Genomic DNA, 13,530 nt, shown 5'->3' on the forward strand with positions numbered 1-13,530 from the left:
AAATGTTATCCTGTTTCATAGCAATACAGAGATATATGCAACCAAATAAAAATTGAATGCACCAATTACCACAACAAGCAAGAAGAAGACCTTCTGCACACAAATTCCAATCGTGCTTTTTATAATTTTGTGAACAACAAACTTAATGACTTGAGTAATGACTGCAACTACATCGCAAAAAAGGCTTTAAGAGTTGTAAACCTAATCTTACGTAGCTTCTTCTCCAGAAACACTACACTCCTTACCAGAGCTTATAAAACATTTGCTAGACCAATTCTTGAATAGAGCTTGCCTGTCTGAAACCCATACCACATTTCAGACATCAATACAATTGAACGTGTCCAGAAATATTTTACAAGAAGAGTTCTCCACTCCTCTGAATACAACAAAATACCTTATCCCACCAGACTTGAAATCCTGGGTTTAGAAAACTTAGAACTCAGCCGCCCTCGACAGGACCTGTGTTTAACTCATAGAATCATCTATTGCAATGTCCTTCCTGTTAAAGACTACTTCAGCTTCAATCACAACAATACAAGAGCAAACAATAGATTTAAAATTAATGTTAACCGCTTCAATCTTGATTGCAGAAAATATGACTTCTGTAACAGAGTTGTTAATGCTTGGAACACACTACCTGACTCTGTGGTCTCTTCTCAAAATCCCGAAAGCTTTAACCAAAAACTGTCTACTATTGACCTCACCCCATTCCTAAAAGGTCCGTAAGGGGCGTGCATAAGAGCACAAACGTGCCTACCGTTCCTGTCCTATTGTTTCCTTTCATTATATCCAATTAATATAGTTATTGCATGCTTATGCTGATATATATATATATATGCTTATATATTATATAGTTACTTTCATGCTTATGCTTATATATACACTGTTGTGACAAAATAAATAAATAAAATAAAATAAATAAATCTGCCAGGCCCCTGCTTTGGGCAGGAACAGGGCCTGACCCCTTTTTCTTGCCGCTGACATGCGAGACTCAAGCTCTTGGCTTCTGCCCCACCATATGCAGCCCTTGCCCTCTTTCTACCTTGAACCTGGGTTTGATCTGAACCTGGTCCCAGAGATCTCCTCACCTGTTCTTCACTCAAATTGACCTTTTGACGTCTCACTTCTTGAACTAAGGAGGAGAGCTGCCCAGGCATCAGTTTACTTGCTGTGTTACACTGAAAGCCTTGCAAGATGAATGGAGAAAGCCTGAAAGCCACAGAGAGACATTGACTGGTCAATCATGTCTTAGAGAATAATTATATCAGATTTCAATAAATCAAGAAAGCTTTTTTCTCTCACAAAAGAAATGGATAATCAGATATGGGAGGGGGAAGGGGAGGCTGTCAAAAAAGTAAAGGGCTGCAGCCAAGAATCTACAGAATTATCAAAATTCTGTCTCTGCTATAGAGGCATTGTAAATGATGCACAAGCTGCTGAGAGTCATTTGGCTGAAATCAAATAAATATATAAAATTTTAAATGGGGCAGAACGTAACATAACATAACATAACATAACATAACATAACATAACATAACATAACATAACATAACATAACATAACATAACATAACAACAGAGTTGGAAGGGACCTTGGAGGTCTTCTAGTCCAATCTCCTGCCCAGGCAGGAAACCCTGCACCATTTCAGACAAAAGGCTATCCAAACAAAAGGCTATACAACCACTATATTCCAGTGTTGGAGCATTCACAACTTTGATCACAGTCACAGCAACCATCTTGACTTTTCTGACCCTCTTTGTAGAAGCTCATATGTTAAATATGTCAAGTACAAGTACTCCTTGCATTACAATCACTGGTTTAATGACTGTTAGCTTAACAACCGCAAAATCGGGCATGTCTACTTAACTACCACATTGCTCAGCAACGGAAGTTCTGCTCCCACCGTGGTGGTAAGTTGAGGGCTATTTTAGACAGAAGCTCAAGTTGAAATGTTAAAAGCTTGACAGCTTTCCCAGGAACGTAACACATGCTTTGCTTAAAAATAAAATTATTGCTATATTATTATAAAAATAAAATGTATGGCACATACAAATGTATGCGCATCACGCTCAACCCATTTTTGCATGTTCAGAATACACTGAGTTATAAACTAACTAAATAGGCATTTAAGCTCAAACACACACACCCTAGGTATGTTGGGAAGAAGCAAGCTGGTTAAGCATGATTGTGTCATCATTCCCCATACTGTATATAATTGAAATATCCTACACTATTTAAAGGGATAAATAAATACAATCTGTAACTGCTCTATCTTGTTTTTCTCCTTCCTTACTCACTCTACTATCATGATCCCAGAACTCACATTGTGTAGTTCTCAATTCTGGCGAAGAGATCTCCAAACATGACTGCTGCCTGGAATGAGAAGAGCACATCAGAAGCAAGAAATGCCAGAGTCTGCCCTGGTTCAGTCAGCAAATATGTTCCAGAGCCATACCTGTTGTGGAGACCAAGGTTTCTCGTTGATCTTGTGGAGATCTGGAATCTGGCCTCCAGACACCAGCAGTGAATTGGGAACAAATTCAATTAAATCATCTGGAACATTATTTAAGATGTCATCAAGAGAGGAAGAGTTTGAGAGGATCTGCAAATGGCCCAAAGAAAGTCAGATGAACTGCTCCAACCAGCAGGTTTTAAAAGGTGCGTGCATGCTGTTTAAAAGTGGGGGGGCAAACCCCAGAAATTAGGGGAAGGGAAGGGAGATCTAATTCTGCATAGCTGTATCCTTTCTCCACAGGGTCATAATCCCCAATGACCTTGTGGGAAAGACTCATAGAATCATAGGACTGGATGGGATCTTGGAGGTCTTCTAGTCCAACCAGGGGTGGGATTCAGCCGGTTCGGACAAGTTCGGGTGAACCACTAGCTCCAACAATCAGCTGAGAGCAAACAGGTTCGCTCCGACAATCAGCTGGGCCCGGCCACCCACCCCTGCATTATACCAACCTTTATATAATAATAATAACAGAGTTGGAAGGGACCTTAGAGGCCTTTTAGTCCAACCCCCTGGCCAGGCAGGAAACCCTACACCAATTCAGTCAAATGGCTATCCAACATTTTCTTAAAAATGTCCAGTGTTGGAGCATTCACAACTTCTGGAGGCAAGTTGTTCCACTTATCGATTGTTCTAACTGTCAGGAAATTTCTCCTTAGTTCTAAGTTGCTTCTCTCCTTGATCAGTTTCCACCCATTGCTTCTTGTTCTACCCTCAGGTGCTTTGGAGAATAGTTTGACTCCCTCTTCTTCGTGGCCACCCCCGAGATATTGGAACACTGATATCCTGTCTCCCCTCGTCCTTCTTTTCATGAAACTAGACATACCCAGTTCCTGCAACCGTTCTTCATACGTTTTAGCCTCCAGTCCCCTAATCATCTTTGTTGCTCTTCTCTGCACTCTTTCTAGAGTCTCCACATCTTTTTTACATCGTGGTGACCAAAACTGAATGCAATATTCCAAGTGTGGCCTTACCAAGACCTTATACAGTGGTATTAACACTTCACGTGTTCTTGATTCTATCCCTCTGTTGATGCAGCCCAGAATTGTCTTGGCTTTTTTAGCAGCTGCTGCACACGGCTGGCTCATATCTAAATGGTTGTCCACTAGGACTCCAAGATCCCTCCCACAGTTACTACTATTGAGCAAGGTGCCTCCTATATTTCCTCTGTTTGAAGCCCAGCTGATAGGCACGGCAGAGCAGATTGCCTTGCCTCAGGGCTGCAGTAGAAGGTAAGTTTTAGAGCTGTTTTCAAATGTATACGGAGCACAAACCAGTTGTTACACAGGTCGAATCCCACCACTGAGTCCAACCCCCTGCTCAAGCAGAAATTCTTATACCATCCTGGACAAATGATTGTCCAATCTTTTCTTGAAAACCTCTAGTAATGGAGCATTCACAACTCTATTGGTTAATTGCCCTGTCAGGAAATGCCTACTTAATCCCAGATTGAATCCCCCTCTGACAAGCTTCCACCCATCGCTTCGGGTGCTGTGGAGAATGAATGATGCTCTCTTCTCTGTGATGGCCTTTAAGTATTAGAAGACAGCTATTGTGTCACCCCTAACCTTTCTCTTTATTAGGCTAAATATACCTGCTTTCCTTAGCTGTACATGATTTAGCCTACAGACCCCTTATCATTTTTGTTGTTCTCTGAACTCTTTCTAGGACCTCAGCATCTTTTTGAAATGTGGTGACCAGAACTGGAAACGGTATTCAAAGTACAGTCTCACCGGTGCAGTATAAAGCAGTACGACCACTTCCCATGATCTTGATGCTATTCCTCTATTGATGCAGCCTAGGACGGCATTGGTTTTTTTGGCAGCTGCAGTAGATTATTGCCTCACACTTGAGTGGTGATCCACCAGAGCCTTACAGATCTCTCACAATTACTGCTGTTGAGCCAGGTACTGCCTATTTCATACCTATGCATTTGGTTTTTTTCTGCCTAAGTGCAGGAATTTACTTTTCTAACCATTGTACTGCATCTTGTTGGCTAGGGCCCATTGTTCAAGTTTCTCAAGATCCTTCTGAAACTTGAGTCTATCTTCCAAAAGACTGTCAATTCCCCTCAGCTTGGTGTCATCTACAAATTTTATGAGTTCCCCTTCTGTTCCCTCATCTACATCATTTATGAAGATATTGAAAAGTAGTAGGCCTAAGATAGAACCTTGAGGTACCCCCATTGCGTGTTTCCCTCCATGTAGATGTAGCTCCATTGAGGACTACATGCTTGAGTGCAGTTGCTCAGCCAATTATGAATCCATCTGATGGTGAAGCTGTTTATCCCACATTATGGGATCTTACCAAGAAGTAGGTTGTGGTCTGCTTTATCAAATGCATTACTTAATACTTTTGTATGCTTACTTACAATTAAGGACTTTTACAACTCAGAAGTTGGTTTTGGGAGAGCTGTTTTCCTGAAAGGGAGTTATAATAATCGTACAAAATAAATAAATCAGAAGCTTCATGACAAATTTCAATATCTACTCCCAATCCAGCTAGAAGGTAGGGAAGCTGTAGAGTTGTAAAGCTCTCATACCACTACAACTTCCTTCATCAGCAGCAGCTGACAGAAGCAAGAAAGCAGCAGCCGCAAGAGTGGCCAACTTTGTCTTTGAGAGACCTACACCAAGGGCAAGAGCCAAAGGACGGGGGGGCTCCCCCTTTCACTGTTGGTCTCCAACAAGGGGCTACAGAGCTACCTGCCAGGGAGGCTTTAATCAGCCTTCCTGCAGGGAGCAAGGATTGGGGGCTGGATGCTGCAAAGACCTTCCGACTTCAAACAGTCTTTGATTTACAGCATAGGCAGCTTGTTGAAACTTGTTGATTCATTCATTTATCTGAGCAATCCTAAAGGGACCCACCCTTTCCCCAACATTTCTTATAGTCACTTTTCTCCTCTTACCTTACTGACAAAGGCCTTCTTCACATGACCAGGACTTTTTCTGAAAGCTCTCTGAAAGCCCACATTCTTGGCCAGCTTAACTACGAAACAGGCTGCCAAGGTGTCAAAACTGTGACCTGGCAAGCCTTCTGCCAGGGTACCGAGATGCTCAAATTTCTCAACTGTGTCTAGCTGCAGGAAGAATGAGGCAGATGGTCAAGGCATAAATCTCCTCTGCCAGCATTTGCCTAGACTGGAGGGGGCGGAAGTCAAATGCCCTCTATTGGTGTCAACCACCCTACCCATACCCAACCTCTTCCTCTGATCCCCTCTGTCCCTCGCCCTGAAAGAGGAGGAGATTCCAAGAGATTGATCAGGGTGAATTCAGCCGGGTCTATCAGGCTCAGGTGAGCTCTGCCCACCCGTGAGGACGTCATGACATCGCTTTTTTGCGATGATTTTAAGCCTCTACGCATGCGCACGCGCGCATTTGCGGACTGGTAGGGAAGGTAAGTGAATTTCACCCCTAAACTAATTGTTTCCCTTGCTAAATTGCCTCTTTCAGAATGTTCTTTCTCTGGTTGGGGAGACGAGAAGCAGGACCACACAGCCCTGCCAGTTTGGTTAGCAATACCAGACCCAAGACCCGACTATTTTCAATGGAAATCTATTGGGAAAGAAGATTGTGGACACGTGGGGAATTAGTTTTCCACATCCATCCTTTGTCTCAGTATACGAAATGGGCACACATTTCAGAAGATGACCATGTCACTTCATTTCCCTCTCTTCTCTCACCCTCTTGCTTCCTTCTTTATCTCTTCTTTCATGTGATGGTATTGTAAACAGGCAAAATGAATACACAGAAGGCCTCTTTTTGCCAGTTCAACTACCAGAGATATTTCCCTACTTTTTTCCTTTCCCAGCATTAGAAAAGTTAAGTTTCAAGCTCCACAGGTGCCAGCTCAAACCATTATAGGGAAGATCTACTCGGATCTTGTGTCACCTTTGGCAGATAGGCCTTTGTAAGCCATAATGGTACATCAAAAGCAGCTCCACAGGGGAATTAAAAAAGTCAAGATCGTAACTGTGACTGCAATTTTAACTTTTTAAAACTTTCCTGCGGGTGCCCTGGCAGGACAGGCATTAATGGGATATTGAGGATGACGGCATACAAGAAACTATTCCAGAGACAGGAGGGGAAAACATGATTGAAGTTTGTTTATTTGCAGTGAGCTGGAATTCTCTCTCCATTATGTTTTTTCTTCAAAAACTAAAATTAAAAAATGTATCTTATTGCATCACAATTAGATCGGTTGAAAACTGGTGACACACACTGATATTAACAGATCAGAAATGGGAAGTCACAAGATTTACCTTGTAATTGAGCAGGATGTTGTTTACCAGAATCTGGGATTGTCCTCTGTTCCAGCCCTTGACCTGGCCGAGTGATTCCAAAACCTTGTGATCTACTAGGTCTTGTGGTGTTAGATTTGAAATCTGACCCACAGTGAGCCCCATTGCTTGCTGTCCCAAAGCTATCAAGGTCTCTTTATCAAATGTCTTGACTTGAGCCACAAGCATATGAGCAAGCTACAAAAGAAAAGATGGAAGTTACGTAAAGTTGTGATATTTGAAATTCCAAATTGACTCGGAGAAAATTCCATGGCATTGATTTGTTTGTGTATATATTTGTTCAAAGGCCCTGACCTTGATCCTTAGGTACAACTCCCAAGTCATCATTCAATTCTGATGTTGATTTTGCTGCTCAGACCAAGGAATGGGAGGGCAAATAATCCCCTTGAAAATCTTGACTTACTATCTTATTATGATGTGACAACTTTTGAGCATTTCCAGGCCTAGAGCTCCACATGGCTTCCTCTTAACCACAGGACAAGCATGCCCTGAAAGCCACTTTTGTATGGCATATCCTCCTGGTATGCATTTGAGTGTGTGACTGGTGGAATTGATGTGCCACCCATCTCATCCAAAGACATTGCCTTGCTTTCAATCCTAGGCCACAACTGAGGAAAGAGAATGTTGTCTTGACCAGCTCTATATTTTAAACAGGCTTCTCTTTTCTCTCAACACAATTTTTGTCATGGACACGCACAAAGATGCATTATCAATGATGTGGTTGACAGTGTGGAGAAGGACTAAGACAAAATGCCTGAATTCCTCCTCTTACTAAATACAGCTATATTCGACATTATATTTGTCTGCAAAACATGGCTGAACGCATCCCTCCCTGACTCCATTACCATAGTAAAAGACTATCATGTTTACCGGTCCAACCGTGAAATCCAGAGAGGAGGTAGTATTGCTATCTTTTTGCTATAAAAAGTCCCTAAATCTGAAAAATATTCAAGTTACACAGGAACTCGCTCTTCCTTAGACCATCGTCTGCAAGCTGTCCTTAAATACCACATTTCGATTCTTACTATGTTACAGAGCCTGATTACGACATCGTACATGCGAACAAGTTAATTTCACTACTAACGTGGGCAGCCTCCTGCCCGCACCCTCTTATCTTTCTTGGTGACTTCAATCTACCTCTTATTAATTGGACCCTAAATGAATGTACAACTGAACCCATACATGCAACACTCTACAATGCTGTTACTAATCTGGGACTGGATCAACTAGTAATTAACAACACTATCTATCTATCTATCTATCTATCTATCTATCTATCTATCTATCTATCTATCTATCTATTTATTTATTATTTTAATTTCTATACCGCCCTTCTCCCAAAGGACTCAGGGCGGTTTACAGCCAGAATAAAATAACAAATACAAAAATTAAAAGCAAATATTAAAAGACTAATTCGAATTTGGCTGAGAACTGTAAAAATCCAATAAAAACCCCATTAAAAACTATTAGGCCAGTCCTGCGTGATGGAACAAAAACGTCTTCAACTCGCGACAGAAGGTCCGGAGGTCAGGGAGTTGGCGGATCCCTGGAGGTAGCTCGTTCCAGAGGGCTGGAGCCCCCACAGAGAAGGCCCTCCCCCTGGGGGTCATCAGCCAACATTGTCTGGCCGACGGCACCCTGAGGAGACCCTCCCTATGGGAGCGCACTGGTCAATGGGAGGCCACCGGTAGCAGCAGGCGGTCCCATAAATACCCCGGTCCTATGCCATGGAGCGCTTTAAAGGTGGTAACCAATACCTTGAATTGCACCCAGAAGACCACCGGAAGCCAGTGCAGCCTGCTGTTATATGGGAGCCTCGAGTTGCTCCCTCTATCACCCGCGCGGCCACATTCTGAACCAGTTGGAGCCTCCGGGTGCTCTTCAAGGGGAGCCCCATGTAGAGAGCATTGCAGTAGTCCAGGCGGGAAGTGACGAGGGCGTGAGTGACTATGCATAGGGAATCCCGGTCTAAGAAGGGACGCAACTGGCATATCAGGCGAACCTGATAAAAAGCTCCTCTGGCGACAGCCATCATATGCTCTTCTAACGACAGCCGTGCATCCAGAAGGACGCCCAGATTGCGGACCCTCTCCATGGGGGCCAATGACTCGCCTCCAACAGTCAGCAATGGAATCAGCTGCCTGTACCGGGATGCCGGCATTCACAGCCACTCGGTCTTGGAAGGGTTGAGTCGGAGCCTGTTTCTCCCCATCCAGACCCGCACGGCCTCCAGACACCGGGACATCACTTCAATGGCTTTGTTGGGGTGGTTAGGGGTGGAAATGTACAGCTGTGTATCATGTCAAGGTTCCAGAAATACCTCTTCTGCGTAAAAGAAACTCAGAGACATTTCTTTTCCAGAGTTCTTTACTAGCATGAGGAGACTGGCACACGATGAGTGCAATTCCAAAACTGAAGTTCCGGATTCTTTTCCCCAGTTATACAAACCCCAAGAGTCCCACCCCCCTGACCCCTTTGATGGTCACATGGTCCCACGTTCTCCCAGTCCATTCGAATATCTTCTTGCCATTCTTCCTGCAGATGTGAACCCCATCCGACCTTGACCGTCTAAAGAATGTTACCATACCCCTCAGCCCCCCTTCTCCCCCTCAGGGGAAAAATGTGGCAGCGTCTGGAAACCTTAAGTCTAATATGGTTTCCAGGCCTGACAGGCGTCCCCTCTTGAAAAGAAGCTATATCCTAGGAAAGAAAACAAAGAGTCGATAAAGAAGAATGTCAGTGGTCCACACTTCCCTTCTACCCCCCCTCCCCTCTCCAAGAGGTTTCTTAGGTTTGTCAGGGAAAGTGTCGTGAAATTGTCTAATCAAATTGTCCGCATTTACTTTCCAACTTTTGACCCAAGTAGATTCAGATAATGGATATCCTTTCCAGTGGACTAAATATTGTAATTGACCTCTATATAGTCTAGAGTCAAGGATTTTCTTGTTTTCATAGTGGGTTTCACCTTGGATTATCAAGGGTGGTGGGGGAGCGGCAGGTTGAGGTCTCAGACCAGACTGTCTAGCAGGTTTTAATAAGCTGGTATGGAATACCGGGTGTATTTTCCCCAACATTCGAGGGAGCTTGAGTTGGACGGTAACGGGATTAATAATTTTTACAATGGGGAAAGGACCCAAAAATTTTGGACCGAATTTTCTGCTGGGTATCCTTAATCTTAGATACTTAGTAGACAAAAGACTTTATCTCCAATGCGAAAAGGGGTTGAAGGAACGGTGTTTGTCAGCTTGGGCTTTGTAATTCGAGCTGTCACAGCTAAGGCCTTTTGTGTTTTCCCAACCTTTCTTCAACGAATTCATCCAGTCCGTTAGGAAACCGAAGTGGGGGTTGCACGGGAGTTCAGGCATTGGAGCAAGTCCATGCCGCTGGTTACTTGAAAAGGGGTTAACCCCTTGCTGCTGTGTACGGCATTATTATATGCAACCTCTGCAAATGGTAACAAGTCAGACCAGTTTTCTTGTTGGTAATTTACGTAACACCGTATGTATTGTTCCACCATCAAATTTAATTTTTCAGCCGCTCCGTTAGTCTCCGGATGGAATCCAGAACTAAGTCCTTGAGACGACCCAATGGACCGTAGGAACTCTCTCCAGAACTTGGCTGTGAATTGAACACCCCTGTCGGATATTATCCTTTTAGGGACTCCATGCAGTCTGTAGACGTGTTTGAGGAAGAGCTTTGCTAATTTTCTAGCCGATGGCAATCCGCTGCACGCAGTGAAGTGGGCCTGTTTAAAGAACAAGTCCACCACGGTCCATATCACTGTATTTCCTCCACTAGGTGGGAGTTCAACAATAAAATCCATGGCAATCTCTTCCCAGGGTCTGGTGGGTTCGGCTACGGGTTGTAGGAGTCCAGGGGGTTTACCTGGTCTGGACTTCATGGTGGCGCAGGTAGCACAACTCCTGACATAGTCTTCGACATCTGATTTCATTTTCGGCCACCAGAATTGTCTTCTAGCCAAGTGGAGAGTTTTTAAAAATCCAAAGTGACCTCCTAGGCGAGAGTCGTGGCTTCTCTGTAGTATTGGCAACTGCATAGCGACGGGTACATAAATTTTGGTGCCCTTCCAGGGTACCCCATCCCTCAAGGTGAGGTCTGGCAAGTTTTCGTTAAACCAAGCATCGTCAGTGAGTGCTGATTTTAAGTCCGCTAGCAGTTTATTTGGTGGGATGTTAGTACTGCGGTGTGATCGCGGTCGAGTAAGTGCTTGGCTAGCCGGTTCGCTATCGGGGATCATCGCATGTATCACCTCTTCGCGTTTGCTGTCAAATTGTGGTTTTCTAGATAGGGCGTCAGCCAGTAGGTTTTGGTCGCCTGGGATGTATTTGAGGGTGAAATGGAAGCGCTTGAAAAACTGAGCCCATCGAACTTGTTTGGGAGAAAGCTTTCGGGGTTTTTTTAAGTATTCAAGGTTTTTGTGGTCCGTCCACACCTCGAAAGGTTCCTTTGCCCCTTCAAGGAAGTGCCTCCAGGAGAGGAGTGCCCAACGTACCGCAAAGGCTTCCTTTTCCCAAACTGCCCATCTGCGTTCAGTGTCGGTCAGTTTTTTAGACACGTACGCGCAGGGCATAAGGTTGTTCTCGGTATTCCGTTGTAATAAGACAGCGGCTATTGCTACATCACTTGCATCAGCTTGGACCACAAAAGGTTTATTTGGATCCGGGTGTTGAAGAATTGGTTCCATCGAGAAGAGGCGTTTCAGGTGTTCAAAGGAACGTTGGCAGTCCATTGTCCAAGGTAGGGGTTGGTTAGGTTTGGGTTTGGTGGGTGATGGCCCAGTTTTTAGTAATTCTGTTAATGGTAGAGCTACCTCTGCGAAAGAAGGAATGAATTTGCGGTAAAAATTTGCGAATCCCAAGAAACTTTGAAGTTGCTTACGTGTGCGTGGCGGTTGCTAATCCAATACTGCTTTTACTTTGCCTGGGTCCATTTCGATACCTTTGTTCGATATCCGGTAACCTAGGTAGTCCAGGGATTCCTTATGGAATTCGCATTTGGAAAGTTTGACATATAGCTTGGCGGCTAGGAGCTTTTTAAGAACTTGTCTGACCAATTTGATGTGTTGTTCCATATTGTCTGTGTAAATAAGAATATCATCTAAGTAGACAAGAACCCCATTGTAGAGATGGGGGTGCAGGGTTTCATTAATTAGTTGCATAAAAACAGCTGGAGCCCCTTGGAGGCCAAAGGGCATGACACGGTATTGGAAACTACCCAAGGGGCAATTGAAAGCCGTCTTCCATTCATCACCTTCCTTGATGCGGACCCGGTAATAGGCTTCCCTTAAATCCAATCTGGTGAAAATTTTGCCTTTTGATAGGTGGTTCAACAAGTCGTGCATAAGTGGCAAAGGGTAAGTGTTTTGTATGCAAATCGCATTGATGTTTTTGAAGTCAATACATAATCTAAGCGAACCATCTTTCTTTTGTTTAAATAGCACAGGCGCAGCTACAGGTGATTTTGCTGGTTCAATGAACCCTCTGGCTAGGTTAGTGTCAATGTATTTTCTTAGTTCAGACATTTCTGCTGGCGTCATTGAGTACATTTTGGGTTTTGGTAATTTTGCCCCTGGGTGCAATTCAATTGCGCAATCAGTTTGTCGGTGGGGGGGTAAGTGGTTACATTCATGCTCGCTAAAAACGTCTGATAAATCCATGTATGCTTTAGGGATGCGGGGTTCATTAGGAGACGGTTTGGATATGGTGGTTGTTGGTTCCATCTGGTGGTCATTTTGGATAAGGTTTTTTTTTGTGGGGGGGGGGATTTGGTCTAAGGGTCCGAAAGTCCATATAATTTTCCTGAATCCATCTTCCCATTTGATCGTGGGTTCCCATTTGTCCAACCAAGCTAAACCCAGGATGATGGATTCTGACATTTTAGGAATTACTATGAATCTTATAAGTTCATGATGGGCACCAATTTCTAAGCGAAGTAGTTGTGTGATTTGGGTTGCTGGAACGCCACCAATCAAGGTTCCATCTACTTGGTGGAATTTAATTGGGTGCTTCAAGGGAAATGTTTTTATACGGAGTTGGGCGACTGTGGAGGTTGAAATTAGGCATCTGGTGCATCCTGTGTCCACAATAGCGTCTAAAAGTTTTTTGGCCCCTCCCCCTGGAATTATTAAGTTTACTTTGATGGCAAAAGGAGGAATAGGTGCACTCACCATTGGGTCGTTTTCTGCTTGGGTTGAGTCGTCGGGAGGCAAATCAGATGATGGAAGGTCAGTAGCGAGGACTATGGCTTGCCTTGCAAAGCGGCTGGTATTAGGATTCTTTCGAGGGGGGTTGCGTGGTCGGGTAGCAGTTGGTGGTCGATACTGTGGGAGGGGTGTTGGGGCTAGGCAAACTGATGCCCGGTGACCCAGTTTTCCACAACGGTAGCATTTGATTATTGTTGAAGGTTGAAAGGTGGAGGATGTGGTTGGTTTTGAGAGAGAGGATTTTGTAGGTGGTCGTTGTGGAGTTGTAGTTGGTGATTGGCTTTGGAGGGGGTGGAATTCTCTGTCCAGAGCAATGGACACGTTGTACCAGGCATTAAGTTGTTCTGGGATTCCTCTGGTAGAGCAGGCTTTTCTGATGTTTTGATCAATTGCGTCTTTGAAATAATGAAGAACAATGGGTTTTGGCCAATGTCTAAGATTGCCAGCAATTCTTCTGAAATCCCATACAAATTGTTTTAGCGGTTTGTTACCCTG

General features: G+C 44.0%; 1 protein-coding gene across 5 annotated transcripts in view; it reads right to left on the reverse strand.

The window, feature by feature from the left end:
- LOC131185003 (uncharacterized) overlaps window positions 1-13,530 on the reverse strand; it is a 136,776-nt gene that overhangs the window by 31,352 nt on the left and 91,894 nt on the right. For all 5 annotated transcript variants that reach the window (XM_058157014.1, XM_058157016.1, XM_058157013.1 and 2 more), the window contains 5 exons: window positions 6,774-6,989; window positions 5,421-5,591; window positions 2,456-2,602; window positions 2,324-2,373; window positions 1,089-1,209 (listed from right to left, as the gene is read on the reverse strand). In XM_058157014.1, coding sequence (XP_058012997.1) covers window positions 1,089-1,209; window positions 2,324-2,373; window positions 2,456-2,602; window positions 5,421-5,591; window positions 6,774-6,989 — 705 coding nt within the window. The remainder of the gene's footprint in view (window positions 1-1,088; window positions 1,210-2,323; window positions 2,374-2,455; window positions 2,603-5,420; window positions 5,592-6,773; window positions 6,990-13,530) is intronic.

This window comes from Ahaetulla prasina, chromosome 14, assembly GCF_028640845.1.
Source record: "Ahaetulla prasina isolate Xishuangbanna chromosome 14, ASM2864084v1, whole genome shotgun sequence".
Taxonomy (NCBI): Eukaryota; Metazoa; Chordata; class Lepidosauria; order Squamata; family Colubridae; genus Ahaetulla; species Ahaetulla prasina.